This window comes from Trichomycterus rosablanca, chromosome 9 (genome assembly GCF_030014385.1).
Source record: "Trichomycterus rosablanca isolate fTriRos1 chromosome 9, fTriRos1.hap1, whole genome shotgun sequence".
In the NCBI taxonomy this organism is placed as follows: domain Eukaryota; kingdom Metazoa; phylum Chordata; class Actinopteri; order Siluriformes; family Trichomycteridae; genus Trichomycterus; species Trichomycterus rosablanca.
In genome coordinates this window covers 188,701-213,450 of record NC_085996.1, presented here as the reverse complement: position 1 = coordinate 213,450, position 24,750 = coordinate 188,701, and the positions used below count along the sequence as shown (strand labels likewise).

General features: G+C 43.4%; 2 protein-coding genes across 3 annotated transcripts in view; both read right to left on the bottom strand.

Annotated features, from left to right (window-relative positions):
- Window positions 1-3,476: 3,476 nt before the first annotated feature.
- Window positions 3,477-21,070, bottom strand: cep170bb (centrosomal protein 170Bb). The gene is made up of 20 exons (XM_063001517.1): window positions 21,049-21,070; window positions 19,607-19,880; window positions 16,124-16,253; window positions 15,884-15,973; window positions 15,075-15,153; window positions 14,491-14,549; window positions 13,421-13,532; window positions 13,207-13,323; window positions 12,614-13,105; window positions 11,431-12,497; window positions 10,602-10,760; window positions 9,016-9,127; window positions 7,393-8,925; window positions 6,036-6,228; window positions 5,784-5,928; window positions 5,164-5,280; window positions 4,836-4,924; window positions 4,615-4,708; window positions 3,730-3,781; window positions 3,477-3,629 (listed from the first exon to the last, which is right to left on the bottom strand). Exons 3-20 carry the CDS (start codon window positions 16,226-16,228, stop codon window positions 3,505-3,507), a joined length of 4,740 nt encoding a protein of 1,579 aa, XP_062857587.1. The 5' UTR covers window positions 16,229-16,253; window positions 19,607-19,880; window positions 21,049-21,070; the 3' UTR covers window positions 3,477-3,504.
- A 2,493-nt stretch (window positions 21,071-23,563) lies between these two features.
- Window positions 23,564-24,750, bottom strand: part of ylpm1 (YLP motif containing 1) — a 44,971-nt gene continuing 43,784 nt past the window's right edge. For both annotated transcript variants that reach the window (XM_063001516.1, XM_063001515.1), the window contains one exon: window positions 23,564-23,916. The gene's annotated coding sequence lies outside the window, so the exon portion shown is untranslated. The remainder of the gene's footprint in view (window positions 23,917-24,750) is intronic.

The window sequence follows — 24,750 nt, the reverse complement described above, 5'->3', positions numbered from 1 at the left end:
CATTGTGTCAAAGTGTCATTTTGTCAGTGTTGTCCCATGAAAAGATATACTTAAATATCTGCAGAAATGTGAGGGGTGTACTCACTTTTGTGATACACTGTAATCACTGGTTCCCACTGTGGGGTCCAGGGACCGATGAGGGTCTGTGATGTGGTGGTAGGGGATTATTTTAGAAACAGAATGAATATTGTACCCTAAACATTCTGCTGTTGCACCTCAGCCTGTTCTGTTCTGTTCTCACAAGGCATCACACACTCACCTGTTAAGAGCTACAGGATTAATTAAAACAGCCAATCCACCTTCTGCATGTTTTACAGAGTGACACATCTCCTCACTTCCTTTTTTTCGGATCATGTAGAATTTCCTTTCTGGGGTGGATTGTGGCATAGTGTTCCTGTAGAAACTTTAGCGTGACTGAATTGCAGCAGGTAATTTAATCTGTTTGTTTAATAATTTAACGAGTGATAAAAATCATACAGAGTTTAAAACAGTGGTGAAATCAAACTAATAAATAATCAATATCATTCTTAAATACACAAACACACATTTACAGCCGAATACTCATAAATAAATCAATAAATCAATAAATCAATAATTCACAGTAGCGCAGTACAAGCAGCACAAGATGCATAAACGAGTTTATACCCTGAACATAATGTGTAAGTATAGAAATGCTACACCTGTAATGTTTACAGACATTTTAAACACACACACACACACACACACACACACACACGTATCATTCATGTTAAATCCATAACAATAACAAGGCTGAGTGATCCGGTACAATCAGACATTAATAACACAATCTAATATTTGAACATTTATCAGATTCATTAATAAATGAGATTTAAAGCTGATTTTACATTCTAACATCACAGATTCACCTGGAATCAATCAGAACAACAAATAAAATACATTTAATACTGAAATAGTTCTGAATTACTGATTATATCGATACTCACATCACACCTCTACATTCATTTAACATCAGCAGCACTTTCATTCATTCATTCCTACATGAAACTAAATGATCTGATTTAAAACATTCATTTAGTGCTTCAGTAAATTCATTCATTCATTCATCATGGTTACACCAAACCTGTTACTTTAGCAAATATTACAGCATGTAAATCAGAATGTGGATTAATCAGGAGCTCCATCAGAACCCTGGACATGAATTCATTCACCTTACTGTCAAAGCATGCAGGCCAAACTGAATCATTACAATATACGTCTGAATCATCTCAAAATCTTCATCTGAGTCTAAATATTCCAGATCTGAATCACTATCTGAACCTGATCACTGGTAATCAGAATCTACATACGAACATTATTTCATTCAATTGAATTAAATTACACTGCACGATTCTGAATCATCTGAACAATCTGAATCCCAAACTCAGTCAAAAGGGTCCAAACATGAGAGTGAATCATTTTACTCTAAATACTAATCATCTAAATATTTTAATGTGAATCAGAATCATTGACTTCAAATCGGAATCATTTGCTTCAGAATCAGAATCATTTAACTTCAAATCTGAATCATTTGCTTCAGAATCAGAATAGTTTTACTCTAAATCCTAATCATTTGAAACATTTTATGTAAATCATTTAATGTGAATCGGAATCATTTGACTATAGAATCAGAATCAGTCGCGTTTTCCTCAGTGCTTCTGTAAATAAAACTCTAAAAGATTAAATTAATACAGTAATGAAGTAATAAATGAGTGAATATTATTTATAAAGTCAATATAATTAATAAAATGATCTATTGTTAACAGTGTTCTGATAAACAGTGTTTATAATCAGACATGCTTCATACGAACGTATTCTGACTGGAACTGATTCATTATTAAGAACTTGTTTTAGGAACAGAACTGTGGGATTAGCGCTCGAGTGCAGTCAGACGATACAGTAACGATCCCTAATCACAGCAAAGCTTCACGCTGTTAGTTTAGCTAACCCGGTTATATAAACTGTGTGGAGCTGATTAGCATTAGCTATAATTGTATAAGCATTAATGTTAATATTATTAGCGCGGTAACATTCACATCGTTCACTACGTTCAGCAACAATCAGCAACAATCAGCAACAATCAGCAACATCACGACGCCGTCGGAACCGAGTGCAAAGATAAAATAAATAAAATCATCCGCCGATTACATTCAGCTCTTCATAAGTGCCGCGTCCAGGCGGAAATTACATTTACATTATTATATTACACAGTGTCCTTATATTAACGCACATCAGTACAGGCTGTGTTCCAAATCACTCTCTATCCTCCCTGCTGACTCTGCTTCCTTTAAGGCAGCACTTCCCAACCTTTTTTTTCATATAAAATATAATTCCACGGACCGGCGGGGGCGGAGGGACCTAAAATAGAATAACTGTACTGAGACGAGACGCTGCTCCCACCTGGGGATGATATGAGATGATAAACACCCGTGTGTTGGAAATAAAAGCTGTGTTTTCATGGCTGATGTAGCGTCTCTAATTATTTATTCTTTCTGTGCAGCCCGGTGGTTGGGGACCTCTGCTCTCAAAGTTATTTTAAGGGGGTTTTTCCTGCCACTGTCGCCCTCGGCTGCCCAACTGGTCTGTTGGTCCTGGATTCTCGGATGTCTATTGTAAAAAGTGCTATATAAATAAGTTGACTTCTACACCCCCCTATAAACAATCCCGATACTCCAGTCCCCTTAGAATGTACAAGCTAATGATGAGGAACAGAATGGGTGCAGCCCAAAACACCAACTCCTGCCTCACTGGTTTTAACTTGTAGGTCCTTCAGCTCACGACCTCAGTCATCATTTACATTTACAGCATTTAGCAGCTTTTAATAGAGAGTTAAGGGCCTTGCTCTGGGGGCCAACAGAGGCAACTTGGCTACTTGAAGAAACGTCAGCTTTTTGACCCATAGTCTGGTACCTTAACTTACTATATTTTAGTTAATTAAAGTTATGAATTAATTTAAGTTATGGAAGACGGCGGGAAAAAACATCATTTATACGTGACGTCACGTTACTGAGATTATAAATACTGCGCTAATTAGCCAAACAGCGAACAAAATGTGGGCACCTCTAATATTTAACACAGATACTCGAGTGTACTAACATGGTACACTAGCTGTTCGGAATGCTAGTTAACATACCAGCTAATTATTTTTCTTTTTACTAACCTTCTACTGACGTAAGAGCTAATTAGCAAACTGGTTTAGCATGCTAAAGCGATGTGCTAGAGTTCCAGTGTGTACTTGTGTAGCGTAGCTAGGCTTAACGTTTGTGTTTAGAGGAAGTGAACAGAGGAACGTTATAAAGAGTGAACTGGAACACCGACGGTGCAGGTTTGTTTAAAATAATAATACAGCATCACAGCGGCTACGTCAGTGTAAGGTTTTGTTAGCATGTGCAGCATAGCAGATAGTGTAAATGCTAATGAAGCAGGTATAACTACACTATAAACAGTTCAGGGAGAGAGAAAGCTAATTCAGCGCTAGGACGAGGGTTATTTCTGGGTTTCGGAGCCACGCCCGGTGCTGCGTTTAGCGCCCCCTGGTGTGGATCTTTTTTTGGCCGTTGCAGGTGCTGAAACCTTCGTAGCTGCTCCAGGTTCCACGACGGAGTTTATCACTGAGAAGGTTTTATTCAAACACAGAAGAACATAAACGTAATAAATTATTATTAATTATAAACAACAAATCTAAATAATAATAAATAAAACATGTTTTACCCTCCAGCTGCCTCTGTACTCGCCTCAGCTCCTGCAGGATGGACGAGATCTCCTGCACAGCACCAGAGATAAAAACAATAAACGCTTCATACATAACCAATCACATCCGGAATCTTTCACTGTTTTCATGGGAGCAGCTTTTTTGTTTACAGATTTTTAAACCGTGAATCTCCTGGAGAAACTTTATTAATTCTTATTTACAGATCTGGTGGTAAATCAGACGCGTAGCTTCTTACTTAACTTAACCAGCTAACCCACTAAACTAGCGACTTACTAGTCTTGATTTCACAAACCATTAATAACTGCTGACAGAACACGATAAAAAATATGATCCGGTCCCAAAACTTTTGAATATGTGGATAAAAGACGAGATTTATATGTTTATTTTAATTACTGCAGGTTTTTTCTTGCTTTCTGTTTTTTATTTTTTTATACGGTATTTTACATCCCGTCCCAACTTTTTTGGAACAACTGTGTTTTTTTAGCGGCATTTTCTCCCAGTTTATCGTGGTCAGTTTGTCTCCCCCTGCTGGTGGATCCCTGACTGTAGGTGAGGTGGGTATATTGGGGCTCACGCCTCCTCCGACCCGCCTGCAGCCATGAGCGGAACCCTTTTCACCCATGCATTCTGCACAGGCGCCTCTCTGTCTGCCAATCAGGGTCCTTACACAGTGTTTAAAGACCCCACCCACATAGTCTGGTCATCCCAACCTAGCAGAACCGCGTCTGCTGCAGGCACTGCCAATTATGCCCGCTAGATGGCGCCCAGCCGACCGGTGGCAACGCCGAGGAGTTCAGAATCTCGGCGCTGGTGTGCTAGTGGAATATCCCGCTGATATCTCACTTGTTCTTGATTCATATTTAATCATCTTAACAGCTTCTTACTTTATTAGAAGTTTTTATAAGAGGAACTTCATCCTCAGCGTTGATCCTGGATTCGATCTTCTCCCAAACGTCACTTTTATTCTGGTACAGAGTTCTGCATGAGGAACAGAAATAAAGTTATAATATAATAATGATAAACATCACTGCGGTATGGATGTGCAGCTCAGATTAGAACTGTACTGTGTGAGGTCGTCTCTCTCTCTCTGTGATTAATATCGTACTTGATTTTCTCGGTGAGCTGTTCCGTGTTTTCTCTGATGGCCTGAGAGAGCTGAGAGACCGGATTCAACATCAGATTATCTAAAATCACCTGCACACACACACACACACACACACACAGCAGTATAAATCAACCTCAGATCAACATTTATATTTTCATTAAAAACAGCCAAACGTGTAAATGTTTCATTTATCGTAGTTTAATGTGTAAATGACATGTAATAATGTAAACAGTACTGTTAATAACACACTATACTGTATATATATTATAAATCTATACTATAAATCACTGAATCAGTGAAGGTTTTATAAGAAGAATTTGGTTGGAACCTCCTCTCGGTTCCACGGCCGTCGTTTGGTTCCGTCGCTCTCCTGATCCACCGGACTCGGGGAACCAGCAGGAACCTTCTGATAATTCAGACTCGCCTCCGGAATGTGATGAACCAACTACACAATATATATAAATATAAATATATAAATAATACAAAAATAAAAGTAATAAAAACAGCAAAACAACAGAAGTGCATCAGAACAGACTGCTTTAATTAACTCAATAAATAATTTATAAAATGATTCAGTACATGATTCAGTAAACAGTTGAGTCAATAAATCAATAATTGATTCAGTAAGTGATTGAGTCAATGATTCAGTGAAGGTTTGAGTAAATTATTCTGTCAGTAATTCAGTAAATGATATAATGCATGATTCTGTAAACGATTCGGTAAATGATTCAGCAAATGATTCTGTCAGTCATTCAGTCAGATATTCAGTATATGATTCAGTAAATGATATAATACATGGTTCAGTAAATGATGTAATAAATGATTCAGCAAATGATTCAGTAAATTATTTAATACATGGTTCAGTAAATGATTTAGTAAATTATATAATACATGATTCTGTAAATGATTCAGTAAATGACTCAGTAAATGAGTGGGTACAGGTGGCACCTCCTCTCTGGCTGAGATGGTGGGCGTGGTCGGGGCGGAGCCGGTGGAGCTGGTTCCTAATGCCGCGGGAGGCTCAGGGTCTCCGGCTACGTCGTGAATCTCACGTGCCAGAATCGCTAAGTCTTTCGCCAAGTCCTGACTCAACCTGTATGCATCACACAAACACAAGCTTTTCAACCAATCACAGAGGGAGGGCGGAGTCTCCTGTCAGTACAGATTATAAATCGGAACCGGCCGTGTTCCTGAGCTGACCTGGCGATCTCTGCGCTGTGATTGGTCCAGGTCTGGTAGTGCTGGTTCTGCTCGTCCTCCTCCAGGTCCAGTTGGGTGCGGGAGACTTTCTGGGAGGTCTGGGTGGAGGAGGAGCTTTTGGGTTTAGCGCCGGAGTCGCGCTCTTCGTCTGACGTGGAGGAAAAATCCGAACCTTTCTGTCTCCGCCGGGAACCTTCAGGGAGCACAGAGACCGTTACTCACACCGCTAAACACCGAAACAACACCGAAACAACATCAAAACCATAGACCGTTACTCACACTCTGCTGGCTAAACACCAAAACAACACCAAAACATCAAAACAACACCAAAACATCAAAACATCACCAAAACAACACCAAAACATCACCAAAACAACACCAAAACATCAAAACAACACCAAAACAACACCAAAACATCAAAACAACACCAAAACATCACCAAAACAACACCAAAACATCAAAACAACACCAAAACATCAAAACAACACCAAAACATCACCAAAACATCAAAACAACACCAAAACAACACCAAAACCAGAGACCGTTACTCACACCACTAAACACCGAAACAACACCAAAACAACACCAAAACATCAAAACAACACCAAAACAACACCAAAACCAGAGACCGTTACTCACACCACTAAACACCGAAACAACACCAAAACAACACCAAAACATCAAAACAACACCAAAACAACACCAAAACCAGAGACCGTTACTCACACTGCTAAACACCAAAACAACACCAAAACAACACCTAAACCAAAGGCCGTTACTCACACCACTAAACACCGAAACAACACCAAAACAACACCAAAACATCAAAACAACACCAAAACAACACCAAAACCAGAGACCGTTACTCACACCACTAAACACCGAAACAACACCAAAACAACACCAAAACATCAAAACAACACCAAAACAACACCAAAACCAGAGACCGTTACTCACACCGCTAAACACCAAAACAACACCAAAACAACACCAAAACAACACCAAAACATCAAAACAACACCAAAACATCAAAACAACACCAAAACAACACCAAAACAACACCAAAACACCAAAACATCAAAACAACACCAAAACATCAAAACAACACCAAAACATCAAAACACCAAAACATCAAAACAACACCAAAACACCAAAACAACACCAAAACACCAAAACATCAAAACAACACCAAAACATCAAAACAACAACAAAACCAAAGACCGTTACTCACACCGCTAAACACCAAAACAACACCACGTATTTAGAACAATACGTTAGCCTCTAACACAAACACCAGGTAGTCCAGAGCACTAGTCGACCTAAACACTAGCTGTTGACCGGTTTATCTCGTACTCACTAGCAGCACTAGCGTGTTTGGCCTGGTTGGACCGCGTCCGGGCGGACGAGTGTTTCTCTGCAGTCGGTGAGATCTTGTTCGGCTGCTTCGTGTCTCCGCTCGACATTTTCCGTCCGGTAGCTTCCGCAGGGCGCCCGTGCGCTTGTTTGGTCGCTGCTTCGTTATCGCTGGGCGCGGTGAACGAGCCGGTGCGTTTGCGCGGCATGGCTAAGATGTCGAGTCTGGAGAGCTTCCTGGGGTCGCCGGCGGGTTTGGTGTGCTCTGAGCTCTGAGACGCTCGGTCCGTGTCGCCGCCCTCGTTATCGGACGCGTCTCCCAGCCGGGCGCGGCGCAGCATGGAGGCTCGCGTGGGTCTGGGGGCGGAGAGGCTGTTGGAGCGGGTCAGTACCTGATGCGCCGGTGCTTTACTGGACTTGTTCTGGTCCGAGAGCTTCTTGCGGGTGGAGGGTCCGGCCACGGACTCGTGGTCAGAGGCGCCGGACTCGGGCGGGTCAGCGAGGTTCTGACTGTCGGAGAGGTCGAGCGAGCCGCTGTTTCCGGCGCTCCGGCGCAGGTGGAGGTGCCGCGTCCCCTCGGTTTTAGCGGCGCTCTTTTCAGGAGCGACGTGACTCCGACGTTTTTCCGACAGTCGCTCCCGAGCCGTGAGCTGCCGGGTTTTGTCCTGTGAGGAGGATTTATCTTTACGGGGGGCGCCGGAGGAGGTCGGGCGGCGCTTGGGGGCGCAGACGGGGGCGTTTTTACTGCTCACTAAGCTGACGGTGCTGGCCGTGTCCACGTCCGAGTCCTCAGACAGAGATTCCTCCGCCGGCTGTTTCGGATGCTGGAACGACGACGGCGGCTTGTTCTCCGTCTCGTCCACTTTAGCTCCGAGGTCTCGTAGCGCCGGGTGACTGGAGATGTGCGGCAGGCGTTTGACCGGGACGTGGTCACTCGGACGCTCTTTAGTGAAACTCTCCTGCCGGACGAACGCCGAGGACTGAGCCTCTTTGGTCGGAACTAAATCTTTATGCTGGGTCTGAAGATTCGGCGCTGAGAAGTTGGGTTTGACCGGACGTCTGGACTCCTGGCCGCTCAGGTGGCGGATCAGCACGGTAGTCGGAGGAACTTTTGGAGAGGCCGCTCGCTCGGTTTGGGATGAACCGGGACTCCGTGATTTGCCAGACCTGTCCTCTGAGCCGATGTAGAAGGAGGTGGACTTCGGCGGGACGTTTTCTGAACCTCTGTGACCCTTCAAGCTTCGGTCCAGGATGGAGCTATCGTCCGAGCGGCTGGTGTCACTCAGGCTGTCGTGATCCACGTCCTCCTGAACCCGTAACCTGTTGGCGGAGTCCGGCTGTGACGTTCTGGACGTCTTTTCTGACGGATCACGGTCCAGGCTGGGTTCAGTTCGGATCAGGATGCTGGGAGTTGTGCTCTCCTGCTTCTCCCCTGCTGTAGGAGGAACCTGGGGAAGGAGGCGTCGGGTTTTGGAGATCTGAGTGCAGTCTGATTCTGAGTGATCCTCCGTGAGACTGGACGTCGATCTGATTCCTTCTGCAACAACACAGAGAGTGAAAGTGAGATCTGATGATCCTCATAACAGGACACACACACACACACTCATCACTGCCTGAAGCTCAGTACCTCTCTGTGCTGAAGGTCCTGAAGGTGGCGCTGTGGATGCGGATTCACTGTACGTATCTGCTAAACTCGCCCACCGAGATACCCACCGAGGTCCAGCCAGGTCAGCAGGATCCTAAATACAACAGGAAAGATTTATACAACAGACACGTTCAGAAACGTGAGAACTGGAGGAGGAACACGCTGTGTAAGTTGGTCAGTAGCCACATGTGGACGTGAAGCCTGGACGCTGAAGAAAGAAGGACAGAGGGTTAGGGGAGGGGGAAGGGAAGGACACATTCAAGCTTTTGAGAAGAAGATGATCATCACTGAGCGAGTGGACGAGACGGCCAGAACAGAAAAGCAGCTCCTAACCCTAACCCTAGTTCCTGATAAGATCTGAGAGTTCTGTTACTTTGGGAGTCATGAGGCACCACATGAGAACACTGAAGGCGGCGTTACTGTACGACAGGATTTGTGGAAGGACGAGGAAGACCGAGAAGAAGCCGGACTGATGACATCACAACATGGACTGTATTGTCACGGACGACACGAGACAGAGGGCGCTGGAGCGCTGACCATCACAAAGTCGTGACATTTACATTTACAGCGTTTAGTGGACGCATTTATCCAAAATGACTTACAGTACAGTTACAGTGTACAGTCTGAGCAATTTAGGATTAAGGGCCTTGCTCAAGGGCCCAACAGTAGTAATGCCAACACCTGTCAGTGGTGGGGCTTGAACCAGCAACCTTCTGATTACTAGTCCAGTGCCTTAACCACTAGGCTACAGTGTGACACATAACAAAGTTTTCTAACATCTAAATCACCTACGTGCAAAAGTTTCTGCCCCCCTGGTTACCCAACTAGGACCTTTAAGTTCCTACAGGAACACTGTGCCATCATCTCACACCTAAGAAGAGCTGAGAGCTCTGTGTGGAACAGGAACCATCATGCTGGAACACCGGGACACTTCGAGTGTCGGACCAGACCTTGTGGAGGAGTACGCTAAACAGAACAAGAACCGGGACTCTCAACAGGTAGTGGACTAGTAATCAGAAGGTTGCTCGTTCAAGCCCCACCACTGCCTAGTTTCCACTGCTTGGCCCCTAACTCTTGAATTTTGGATAAAATTGCCCTCTAAGGGGGACCCAGGTGGTGTGGCGGGATAATCCTCTGAGCTCCTGGGTTCGAATCTCGGCTCTGCTACCAGCTTGGCTCCTCTAGCGGGCACAATTGGCCTCCAGTCTGCTGGGTGGGAAAGACCGGACGAAGGGGCGGGGTTATCTATGCTCTGTAAGGACCTTGGTTACCCAGAGCACCTGTGAGATCGGGGCGTGGCTGTCCGTACACTAAGCCGACCTCACGCTCAAATCCACCGAAGTATGGGAGAGTAAGAGGGGATTGGTAGGACCCTTGGTACACCCTCCTTGGACACCATTGGGGTCCCCAGCAGCGGATTGGCTACAGCTAAATCGGGAGTAAAAGGGGGTAAATGCATAAAAAATACTGAAAACAGCGTCCTCTAAATGCTGCTAAAGTAAAATGATGTGAGAAACAAATGACGTTAGCGATTGATGTGTTTGGGGTTTGGTGTGCTCTATAAGTACCTGGATGAAGCTCTCTGGATCTGCACTGATGGATGAGTTGAGGTCCGTTAGATCTTCTGCTGAGGTTTGGATGATGTGGGTCTGAGGGATCAGATCCTGCTCGCTGATCACCGGTCTGTAAACGCCGCTGTACTCCGGAGCGTCCAGCACCCCGAAAACCTACAAGCACAGCAGAGAACCTCGGACCTTCATCTAACCCAAGTCTTCATTCTATATAATGCAGGAAAACGCTATACAGCCGAAAATATGTGGACACCTCTTCTAATGTAGTACGTTCAGGTGTAATAAAATCAATCATATGCTTTTAACTTCGCAGTGCCCAGGTCCAGAGGAACCTGAGCCCTGACCACAACCCCACTCCACTCCTGTGGGATGAACTGGAACAATGGAACATGGATTTTCAGCCAGGCTTCCTTCTTCATCCTCATGGTTTGGTCTCCACATCCTTTCCCTCTAAAGCAGGACTTTTTATTAAATAAACGTGTACACGAGCGCCCCCTTGTGAAGGCTTTATGTTACATCTTGTAAACCACAGTGGACAAAATGTGGCTCGCTTGAAAAACCCTGATCTAAAGAATCTGAAGCCTGACTTGTTTACGTTCCTCCTGCTAATCATGTAACAGACACGCCCCAATCTTCACTGATCACATGACACACTCCCTTGCTAAATGGCCGATCTGAGATCTGACCACATGCAGCGTTAAATAAAGCTGTTTGTGTTTGTAGTCCAGCTCAGATTTGATGAACCAAGGTGGCGCCGCTTCACAGTCTGACCCGTCCCACTGTAAATCTGGGTGTCCACATATTTTTGACCGTGTAAATCTCTTACCTGGTCGATCATGCTGCGTGCCTCCTCCACCTCTTTATCCTGGCTCTCCGTCTCTATGGTGTAGGTCCCTGCGTCGCTCAGACTGTCCTCCTCCTCCGTACGCCCCGTCCCCGGGACCTTACCCAGGCCTCGAGGGGCTTTAGGATCCGCCCCGGCCCCACCTCGTGGAGAGAAGGGGGGTAACGATGAGGCGCTGGACTCCGGAGTCTGAGGCGGAGGAAGGACCGGGACAGGAACAGGAGGTGATGCGGCGGGAGGCGAGGGAAGCGTTTGGGACAGGGCGTGGCCGTGGATCTGCGACGGCGAGGACGGGTAGGAGACGGAGGACGGCCGGCACGCCGGCGTGTCGTCAGGAGAGGGGAGACGGGCGTGAGACGGCGACATCATCACCGGCGGGGCCGACATGGGCGGAGTCGATTCGTCTAGGAATTCCTGAACCAGTTTGGATTTCTTCCCCACGCTGCCGAACGGCCTGATGGTGACGGATGGAGAGGAGCGGGAGGAAGAGGAAGTGATGGAACAGGAAGTGCCGGAGGAGGAGGGAGAGGTGGCGCCCTTGCTGGTCACCTCGTCTGTTTTCTCTCTCTTCAGCGAGCTGGACCGTTGATGGGCGGAGTGACCGGGACCTTTGAGAGGAACCGTGATCTGCTGGGTGGGAGGAAGGTTCCCGTGGACCGACGCCGGACGCTCCGCCCCTTTACGCCGCTCCAGTTTAGCTCTGAGCGCCGCGTAATTATCCCCGTGCAGGGGATTGTGGGTAAACGACTGAGAGCGTTTCTTGCGAGGATTGTCGTCGAAGAACTCGATGATGAAGGCCTGCTGGCTCAGAGGCTCCTGAGCTCCGGATCTGATCTGAGCTGGGGGTGAAAGTTCCTTCAGTGCTCTTTCTGAAGCCTCAGAGAAACTCTGATCCGCTTTACATGGTGACGAGGGTTTTACCTCAGACTGCTCAGGTACTTTTGGTACGGTGGGCTGTTCTGATTGGACGGCGTGATGAGATTTAGTGCGAGTTCCCTTCGGTGCAGGATCTTCTGAGTCGCTCTGAGTTCCGTCCTCATGATGATGATCTACAGGACAAATAAAACCATGATCTATTTTAATTATTATGATTTTAATTAGTGATTGTTAAGTTGACATATTTTACCATTTCAGATGAGAGTAATAATCGATATATCGATGGAACCTTTGAGGATGGGGACGTGCATGGCGAGGTCACTCTTGGTGCTGTACACATCATCGCTGGTCGGTCTCCGTGATGACATCACTCCAACGTCGCTGTGCACCAGCCAGTCAGCCACCTTGCTCTCGGCGGACTGGACCTCTAAGGGGGCGGGGCTAATCGTTTTAATGCCGGGCGGAGCTTTAGTGCGCTGGCGGGACGAGAACTTGGTCACGTGGTCTTTGATCTTCATCTTTCCGGGCGTGCAGTCGTCGAACTCGATGGTGAATGAGGCGTGGCTCTGGTACACCGGGGGGGTGGGGGTGGGTTTGGGAAGGGCGTCGGTGTCTTTGGTGGGAATGTCGTTCAGCTCCAGTTCGGAGTATTTGGGGTGGCTCTGAACCTCTTTGGTGGGAATTTCGAAGTAACTCGGCTCTCTGTGGTAGAGGAACGACTTGTTCTGGGCGTCTCGGAACTCCTGGAGGGATCCGTTCACCTCCGAGACCTTCTGGACGTCTGTGAGGGCAGAAACACAGAGACAGTTACAGTGATCCGTTACAGTCCAGCCTCGGTCCTTCTGCCTCTGATCCTCAGCAGGTGAGTGATGTTAGAGATACCTGATCGACTCTCGTCTGGTTTACGGCCCTCGTTCAGTGGATCTTTATTCCCGGGATCTTCTTCACCCCACCATGACGGCTGTCCGTACAGAGGAGTGGGGCGACACACGGGCGCTTCTGTAAATGATAAACACAATTATAACACACACAGAGACACATAAATACATATATTAGTGTATCAATGATAAAGTATAAATAATAAAGTCTCAGTTACCGGTGAGACTCTTGCGCTCGGACCGGTCCAGCTTCCTCTCCTCCTGAGCTTCTTTATTCTGTATTTCAGAGGATTTTATTTCCATCTGCAGCTGACTGGTGTATTTCTCATGCTGAAACAGCAGGGGGCAGCAAAACATTCACACCGTTACACACCAATACATTTAATACAGTCACAAACTGATATATTGGAGGGCAGCGCCACCTGATGGCCAATTCTGATCTGATAAACTCTATAAATTCAGGTAGAATGTAAATTTGGGGACGATGAAAGTGATCAGTGGTGACCAGAACATCTTATTTCATTAATGTTATTTTATTAACAAAACATCACGTGGATACAAACACAAACTGTACATGCACATTTATCTGTAGCTGCAGTTTTAATACAGCGGCGCCCCCTGCTGATCAAAACAGAACAATACAAGAACAAATACAGAGTCTGAACCCCGTCATCACCACCTCATCACCATCAAATACACAGTGAGTGAGGTGGTGATGACTGAATGGGTGAATGAATAAATGACTGAGTGAAGAGTTGAATAAATGAGTGAATGAACGAATTAACAGATGAATGAGTAAGTAAATAAAAGAAATGAATAAAGTGTTAAATAAATGAACAGATAAATTAATGAATAAATGAGTGAACTATTGAATGAATGGATGAGTGAATGAATGAATGAGTAGGTGAATGAATAAACAGTTGAATTAATAAAGTGTTAAATGAATAAATGAAAAGATTAATAAATAAATGAATGAATAAATTAATGAAGAGTTGAATAAATGAATGAGTGAGTGGATGAATGAGTAAATGAGTGAGCAGATGAATTAATGAATGAGTGAATTGTTGAATGAATGGATGAGTGAGTTAAATAAATGAATAAATAAACGGATGAATGAATGAGTGAGTGAATTGTTGAATAAATGGATGAGTTAAATGAATGACTAAATGAGTGAATAAATACAGTGTTAAATGAATGGATAAACAGGTGAATGAATGAAAAAGTGACTGAATGGATGAGATGTTGAGTGAGTGAGTGAATGAGTGAGGTATGATGATGATGAACTGACCTTCAGAGCCTCCTCCGGTACTTTGTGTTGGCTCCTCTCCAGAACGTAAACATGAGAATGTGCATCAAGCGTTAAAGTCACGAACATGGTAATAACCCGATCATCACAGTAACATCCTGCACACCGTACAGCATGAACAAACAGTTTGGGGAGGCACCCCCTCCATAAATCAATCAATGCATAAATATTATTAAGCTCCAAGAACCAGTGAAGAGATCCTGACGAAATATAACAACTGGAGCAGGAGAACACGGTGTGCTTAGATCCACCAAACCTACGTCCACATATAAGAGTTTATTACAGCGCCACCTTGTGACCGTTTGTTTACTGAGTAACTGTTTACTCATACAGTTAGAAAGTAAACACACATGAATCTACACGGCACGTGTTTCCTCGTTCCCAGCTAATCACCACAGCCCTGCAGCACTAATATTTCATCTCATCCGCTGTTGATGGGTGTGTGTTTTTATTATTATTATTATCTTTCTACATGAGACCCCCGCTGCGCCCCCTACAGGAGAAGGTTCTAGTTTTGGATGTGAGACGGTGATTTAGATTTCAGGTGAACGTTGATGAAAGGATATCGTATCCGAAGCGGACGAGGTCGGACAGTTTGAGCGTGACGTACGTCTGATCTGGAATCCTCTGATCGTTCACAAACGTCTGAAACACACGAACAACAACAATGAGAACAATCACGTTCTGCTGGGACTTCTGTGGCCAAAAGTTTGTGGACGCCCTTCCACACATGTTTCAGGTTCAGGTGTTTCAGCCACACCCAGTTTTTGCTTCCAGATTTGTGGCAAGTTTGGGGAAGGTCCAGTGGTGAGCACAGAGCCCTGACCTCAACTCTACTGAACAACTTTGGGATGAATTGGAACACAGACTGCTAGCCAATGGCCACGACTTCCTACACACACTTCAAAATATTGGGGAAAGAAGAGTGGAGACTGTTACAGCTGCAAGGTTTGTTTGGCAACGGTCAGGTGTCCACATACTTTTGGCCATACAGTGGAAATACTGTACACAGTGTGCTGTACATTACAAGTGTGTATACATTTACTATTATCCAAAGCAACTTACAGTACAGTTACAGTATACAATTTGAGCAATTAAGTGTTAAGGGCCTTGCTCAAGGGCCCAACAGCAGCAACCTGGCAGTGGTGGGGCTTGAACCAGTGACCTTCTGATTACTAGTCCAGTACCTTAACCGCTAGTCTACGGCTTGTACAGTGTGTGTGTGTGTGTGTATAATGTGTGTGTAGTGTGTATGTATGTGTACAGTGTGTGTGTGTGTTTGTACAGTGTGTTATTAGTGTATGTGTGTATGTGTGTGTATAATGTGTGTGTGTGTGTGTGTGTGTGTGTGTGTGTGTGTGTGTGTGTGATTTACCCCGTTTAAACTACCCAGATCTTTAAGCAGGTGTTGGTCAGTCGTAGGACTGTAGTTAATCACGGCGTGTTGTTTATCTACACTGCGAGACTGAAACACACACACACACACACACACACACACACACACGTTACATTCCAATAATATATAATAATAATAATAATAATAAATATAATAATAAAAATAATAATAATAATAATAATAATAAATGTTATAGATGTTAATGGCGGTCGGTTTTACCTGTAGCATGAGCTCACAATCCTCCCTCCCGACAAAAATCATCTCCCTCGGTAACCGGTGCCGAGTACCAGAACTGCTCACCAAGAACCACGACGTCACACTCATCTTGAGTCTTTACTCGCTTTGCATTCTGGGAAACAGGTGGAGATAAAAAAAAGGTAAAGTCAGACGGCGTGCTGGTGGAGGTGGCTTATTTTCCAGGGCGGGGGTGAAGCGGCAGCATCATGGTGGCATTAATATTGGCAGCAGAAACTGTGGAATGTAACCTCACTTAAGGAGCTGCTAGATATCGTTGGTCTCTCCTTTTATGATTAAGGTCTCGTGTGCATATGCGCTCAACAGCGAATCAGAGCATTCTGCGTTCGTGGTGATAGTGGGTCCCAGCTGAAACGGGGTACTGGACACATTTTTGGCTAACTTGGATTTGCACACCTCCCCAGTGCACTCTGTTGACCTCTGCTGGTTAAACAACGGCCTCACGTATGGGAGAGACACAGGCTGTGTCCAGTACCCCGTATCAGCTGGGACCCACTACCTCCATTAAGGCAGAATACTCTGATTTGCTGTTGAGCGCATAGACACGAGACCATCCCCAATCGTAGACCCCAACTTTCAGCACGTTCAAAGCCACGGACCCTGAGAGAATCAGCATGTATGGAGGAACACGCTCGTCTTTCTGTATTTTTCTACCACTCATGTCGACACTTGGACCAGACAGTAGGAGTCACTGTTGCAGCGAGCAGCAGCAATGTTTGTTCATTTATTTATTAGGATTTTACCATCATGTTTTACACTTTGGTTACATTCATGACAGGATCGATAGTTACTCATTACACAAGATTCATCAGTTCACAAGGTTATATCCAACACACTCATGGACAATTTTTCCAGTTCACCTCACTTGCACGTCTTTGTACTGTGGGAGGAAACCCACACAGACACGGGGAGAACATGCAAACGCCAAACAGAAAGGACCCGGACCGCCCCACCTGGTGATCGAACCCAGGACCTTCTTGCTGTGAGGCGACAGTGCTACCCACTTAGCCACCCCAGCAGCAATGAGGTGAATCCTTAACCGACCCTCCCTCCCTCAGAAAATCCAACTTGGGTGTTTAGGAATCCAGATGTGGTTGTTTTTTCCCACCTCTGTGGTTACCTGCAGCATCACCTGAGAGCTGAGAGAGCTCGACACAAAGTTCATAATTCTTTACATAAAATCGTTCCATGTTTACTGTCATTAATAATCATCACTACAGTAAAATATTCTGAATGATGGAGCAGATTTAATCAGCTGATTAACTCACCTCATACCGGAGCAGCTTTAATTATCTTTATAACACTGAATATCATGGTGTATCAGAAATCTGATGATCGATGTGTACCTGTACAGGCCTCAGTCTGATTCCTTCATTATTACCGCGGTCTGAACATTAATGATCAACCCTGACTGCAATAAACCCAGACGGATCTAATCTGCTCTGTAGTCTGTGTATAAACCGATCATCACGATTCAGCAGAGAACCGATTAATCAGAGACTCTTCATCACAAATCCGATCAATAATCTGATCATCTCATCATTAATAAACACAGATACATCTAACAGATCTGTACATTACATTCAGACACTCACACAGCAGCAGGTACAGAGGAGGATGGTGATGATGAAGGCCTGTAGACCGATCAGCATCTGGATGTATGATCAGATTATCAGCGCATGCGCACAGACTGCATGATTTTACATTCAGACATATGATGTAAAGATTTATAATAAAGGTTTATCCTTCATCATCATCATCATCACCATCCTCAGCAGCATCAGCATCATCAGATCTCATCCAGCATCCACATCTCCAACACACACAGAGAGAGAGAGAGACCTCAATACATAAATATACATTTATAAAGAGTACATAAAGGTATAAATGATGCACACTTACCTAAATGTACCCCCCTCACCCCTGCATGAGCCTCCGCTCCGTCACCTAGCGCTCTGTGTGTGTGTGTGTGTGTGTGTGTGTGTGTGTGTGTGTGTGTGTCCCACCCTGCTGCAGTAAAGGACGAACCAAACATTCCCTCCACACAAACACACCGAACAGCAGCACTGTTATCATCTCCTCTATTCCATTTTATTAATGTGATTATTAAGGGATTCTGAGCGGATCTGCAGAATTAAATCTCATCAAACTGATTTATTTACTGCTCTGTTCATAGGAATGATTCCGTTCCACCTTAAAAACTCGCTCTGCAGTGACACGCCGCTGTCAGCAGGCGGCGCCGTTCAGTCAGTGTAAAACATCAGGATTAATCTGTGTAGAGGGTGTAAAGACTCAGACATCAGGGTTCGAATATTAAATATGGTTTCAGATTTCAAATCATTATTAGAACGTTTAAAAAAATTCGATTCTTCTTTTCAGGTCTGAAGCGTCTCACACTCACTGCTTTAATAATAATAATAATAATAATACATTTAATTTGTAATGCACTTTACATTTGTGTACAAATCTCAAAGTGTTTATTTAATGTTTATTTCAACCTTCTACAATCTTTATTTATCGTTTATATTCATGATTAATTTAATAAATTAATAAAATGTGTTTATTTATTTCGTATTTTGTTTATTAATGTATTTGATATTTTATAGTCGATTTTATAGTTGATTTATTCTGAGCAGATCTGTCATGAATAATAAGCTGAACGCATCAGAATTGTGATGTCACAGTGATGCAGTCTGGATGTCGCACAGTAACAGGGATCTATCATGGTCCTGTGGACCTGGGTTTCAGTCTCACCTTTGGTTACTGAGGAGTTTGGCATGTTCCTTCAGGTCCAATAGAATTCCTTTTTTACCTCCCCAAACATACAGGAGGTTCATGTACAGCTCTGAATTACTTTGGAAGACGTGAAGTTTAACACCACAAGATGGAAAATCAGTAAGAAGCTGCAGCTAAAGGATTCTACAGAATATGATCAGCTGCGTTGTGGCTAATTTGCAAATTTAAATATATTATTATTATATTATTTTTTATCTAAAAATCACTAATAATATAGTGACAATTAAACAGCAGAGATTGATCGTGATAATATCTAACGCTTAATAAAAACCCTCTGGTGTCTCGTCTTGAAGTCTCCAGTACAAACGTTGGTGGTGCCACCGGCCTGGTCATGTCTGATGGAGAAAAGGTCTAATTGTAAATCCTGTCTATGCTGCTGCACCAGTGACCCCTACTGTCTAGCTGAGGTAGAAACCTTGCAACCACAGCCTGAAAAGATGTCATTAACCCTGAATAAATGAATGAATGAGGGGGTTGAGAGGGTGTTTTGTTTAATATGGCTCATGTAGTAAAACAAGTCCAGGATTTAAAAAAAATGTTTTATTTCAACAGCAAAGCTTTTAATGACCTTTATTATTGATAATATACTTACATACTACATTATATAATTTTATATATACAAGATTCATAATACCAGTAACACCAACATACCAAAGCAGAGAAACCAGAACTGACCAGTTCCATCTCAGTACTCAGTCTAACATCCAGCAGAACCTGAAGAGGAAGTGGATGAGTGGCTGTTCAGAGCAGGTCAGTAATACAGTGGTGATGATGTCAGATTACTCACCTGTACACATTCAGTAATGGATTTACACCAGCAGGTAACTAGACCTGAATGAAGGTAAATGAGCCAGCAAATCCTCAGCAGATGAAGGTTCACCTCTAAACATCTTAAAACGTACTGAAGGTCAATCACAGAATGAAGCTGAATGAAAAAATAACATCCACGAATTTGCTTGTCAACATCCAAGAAAATATGGCCACTTTTTTAACACGATTTATATGGTCCTAATTTGGATATTCTCATTTCCCAGTGTGCTCTGGAGACCTCTGCCTGGCCTGCAGGTTAGAACACACCAGCCAACAACAGATTCTTACAAAGAGCACAGCTCAGAACATCAGAGGAACACGCTATGCTCTCTGTTTTCCTCCACCGCTAGTGCGGACGCCTCGACCGGACAGTCGGAGTCACTGTTTCAGCAGCAAGGAAGCTTCGTCCCGTAAAGTAAAGTCAGCGGTACCACCAAGACTAAAACTCTGGAGCTGGACCTGCTGGAGTCGCTTATGAGGCTGCAGTCTGACTGCCTGCGCTATCATTCAAATCCATTTACAACTGTGACTCAATACAATGTAAGCAAATGAGAATTAAGGGCCTTGTCCAGGGGCCCAACGATGGCAAGTATAACATTCTGACTACAACTACTCATGCTCTTTACACCACAACTGTGTAGCAGTGTTAGCTCAGTGTGTACGGTATTGGACTAGTAATCAGAAGGTTGCCGGTTCATCATCAAGCCCGACCTGAGAAAGGCCCCTGAGAAAGGCCCCTAATTTCTTAATTGTTCAAGCTGTATTTAGTCACAGTTGTAAGTCTTTATGTGTCGGCTAAATGCTGTAAATGTAAAATGACTTTTAAGCTCCGTAAGTCGTCACATAAAGTTTATAATTCTCATGTAGTCACAATTTTATTTTATATAACACTGATCATCCATCACAGACTTTCATTATTAATGATTACAATCTGTCTTTTATTCTTTGTTTGGATTTAATAGATTGTTTGATTGAATTCAGCAGTAAAGTGGTGATTAAAATCTGAATAATAATAATATTATTAATTAATAACATTATTAATAATAATTATTAATAATAATATAAAAATTTAAATTAATAATAATAATAATAAATAATAATAGTAATAATAATATTAATAATTAATAACAATATTATTAATAATAATTAATTAATAATAATAATAATTATTATTATTAATAATAATAATAATAATAATAAAAATAATTAATAATAGTAATAATAATAATAATAATTAATAATAATGTACAGATGATTGTGTGGTGTGTTCAGTTCACACTCACCTTCATTCTTCTACTGTTTCACCTGCAAAGTAACAACGTGGTTTCAATAATCGTCACCGTTATTCACCATGAGGGATTCAGACACATCTAAACATTCATCTGAACTCAAAAACCAACTCCAGAAATCACAGAACAACAGGATTCATTACTGTCAGAACACGTGTGTGTGTGTGTGTGTGTGTGTAGTTTCTTTAATACACACCGACTAGACGAGCTGAGGAAGCAGAACGATTCAGAATAACGATCAGAAATGTCTGAGTGATTAAATGCAGCTCGGTTTGATCATTCTGATCTGAATCCGCTGCTGGAATCTAATCAAATATATCTTTTATTTCTATTATTTACTGGATTATTCTTCACATTTTATTGTAATAAGATTTTAATCATGAGGGCAAAAACTCAAATCTGTGACGATGCACCACACCCGAGCACCACCCACACCTCTCCACGTTTCAGTATTAATACAAACCCCAGCACCTCGACCCGGCCGCAACGGTCCTCACCAAACATTATTGATCGTACACACTGATTTATACCAGTCAGATAATTTTACATAAAAACTGTTATAAATTATAAAAATAAAGCCAAACACCAACACAACAGTAGAGAAGAATCCGGTAAAAATACCACCCAGTATCATCCACCAGACAGGACAGGATATGCTATTACAGATGCAGCGGTACCTTCAAACTGGACCTCAGTGGGTTCTGGGAGTGGTGTTGAGTTTTAAAGACGTTGAGTTTCGAGGTATTTTTCCCCATAAGGATGTTTGGGGAACCTGTTAATGCGTCCATGGTCCCGTGGAGCTGCAGATATTTTAGTCTCATGTAAAATAATGAGGTTGTTTTTGACACTTAAACACTGAAAATAACACAAATATAATATAAACACACTGAAATACAATTACTAACAGTTACACATCAATAAAAATACAATAAAAGCTGCACTTTAGTTTTACTTCTTTATTGTTTCCTGACGCTTCTTAATGCTGGAGATGCTCGATGTTGGAATACCGTATTCCCTTCAGCACCGGCGCGTTCACATGTGCCGTTATTTTCTATGAAGTGTGACGGCGGTGCACAAAACTTAGCGTGACTTATTGTAGTAAAACAGCGAGTGAGGAATGTGATTAGTGGAGGAACTTATGAGCAGTAATAATGAAGAGAAGTTTAGTGCTCCTGTCTCCTTCTTTTACTACATTAAACCACGTTAAGCTTTATTTTCAACCAGAAGCGTTTTAGACTCTGGGAGAAGCTGATTCTGATTCTCACTGAACCCCCACAGCTATAATGCAGATTCGTTTCATATTTGCACTCCGATGTTTTACTGCTTCACAGCGCTGAACAAAGCGGCTGTTTAGTGTTAATTTGAAATTAAATAAATAATTTTTTAAGGCTGAACACATGGAGTTTAAGGGAACACATTTCTCTACAAAGGGTATCGAGTTACAAGGTACCGCTGTAATAATATTGATATTTTTTAATGATTACTTCTATTTTTGTTATTACAGTTGAAAATATTCACCTCACCACCTTATAAAGAATAAAGACGATGTGTAAAATGTGTAAAAAGACTCAGTAAACACAGGAAAATTATTTATTGATCAATACAAAAAATGTTTCAGTCCACGTCATTGTGAGCTGAAATAAAAAACAAAATCTCTCTTCTCTTGATAAACATCCATGTGCAGCATTATTCACCCCCCGGGCTCAGTACCTGCTGGAGTCTTGAAGTACCTTCAGAAGATGCCATTAACAGTCTTGAGTTTAAACTGCTGCTGGTGTGAAACGTCCACCAGGATAATCGTACAGAGAGATGAGAAATGAACCTCGAGGATTTACTGTATTACATTAGGAACAGTCGAGCTCTTTAATATTCTGTGCACAGTCTGCAGAATCAGAACACGAGAACCGGACGCGTTTCATCCCGACGCCGTGTGGAACAGTGGTGCCCGCTGACCAGGAGCTGCGCTGTTGTGATCTCAGGCTGGGAACAAACTCACAGGATCAGATGCGTCCTGAAGTCAGGATCAAATTCACGATGCGTCACAACCTGCATTCTGAACACAGACTGAGGGGGCGCTGTAGCGGCGGTACAGAGCGAGTGCGTTTATCTCCGGCTCGTCACGACAGAGCAGCTCAGCGAGAATCTCACCGAGTTACAGCCGGTTCAGCGGCACTAGCATTCTCTTCACTCTCATTAAAGAGCAGTTCTAATGAGCGCCCCCTGAAGTCCTGGAGTTGATCCGCCACGGTAACGTAAGAACATGCGTTACACAGTTAGCAAATAAACCGCGAGTTTACTGAGTGTTAGCATTACATTTGTGAGAACCGTAACACGCCGAGCCTCCAGTCAGGATCTAAACTAGAACTGAACGGTTCAACACGCTTAGCTTAGCTGGTTCACCCTGGTGTGTTACAGGAGCTAAACTGAGAACATCCTGTGTGTAAACCTGGTGCCCCGCGTTTCAGAGCTGCTGAGAGGATTCCGATTGGGTGAAATAAAAGGGCGTGGCCAGGTGTTTAATAACAGTTTATTGGGTGTGTATGAGTGAGAGAGTGAGAGAGAGAGAGAGAGAGAGAGAGAGAGAGAGTACAGTCACATGGAGTAACACAAAGATTCATCATATTAAAAAACAAACGGGACTAAACACCTCAGATCAAAGCAACATTAATACCTGTGCAGAGCGTTACCATGGCAACTAATAATAAAAAAACTAAAAAATATATCTATCAACATTCAGGATAAGATCAGTTTAAGATCCTGCAGGAGGCGGAGCCATCATCACCGAGGGGCGTGTCCTATACTGCACAGGTAATTCATCACGCCGTCGCACCGTCCTCCATCACCATGGTAACCAGCACAGACCTGCCAACACACGTACTGACATCAATGTGGAACTGATGTTAAAACATCTGTAAACACCTGTGTGTACAAGCTAAAACATCTGGTCATACATAGTAAACATCTGTAAACACCTGCTTATGCACGTTGTCTTGCCCAGCCTGGTAGAGATGGGGTTTGAACCAGTGACCTTCTGATCACTAGAGCAGTAGCTTAAGCCCTGATGTTACTGTAGTACTGTTCACACTCCTCACAGTCGGATCTCTGTGTGTGTGTAGTTACCATGTCGTGTGTGTGTGTTTGTGAGTGTTATGCGTGCTGTGTGTGTGTGTGTGTAGTTACCGTGTTGTGTGTGTGTTGTGTGTAGTTACCGTGTTGTGTGTGTGTGTACTGTATGTGTGAGTGTGTGTAGTTACAGTGCTGTGTGTGTGTAGTTACTGTGGTGTGTGTGTGTTGTGTGTAGTTACCGTGTTGTGTGTAGTTACCGTGTTGTGTGTGTGTTGTGTGTAGTTACCGTGTTGTGTGTGTGTGTACTGTATGTGTGAGTGTGTGTAGTTACAGTGCTGTGTGTGTGTAGTTACTGTGGTGTGTGTGTGTTGTGTGTAGTTACTGTGGTGTGTGTGTGTTGTGTGCAGTTACCGTGTTGTGTGTGTAGTTAGTGTTGTGTGTGTAGTTACTGTGTTGTGTGTGTGTATACTGTATGTGTGAGTGTGTGTAGTTACCGTGTTGTATGTGTGTGAGTGTGTGTAGTTACCGTGTCGTGTCTAGTTACCGTGTTGTATGTGTGTGTACTGTATGTGTGTGAGTGTGTGTAGTTACCGTGTCGTGTCTAGTTACTGTGTTGTATGTGTGTGTATT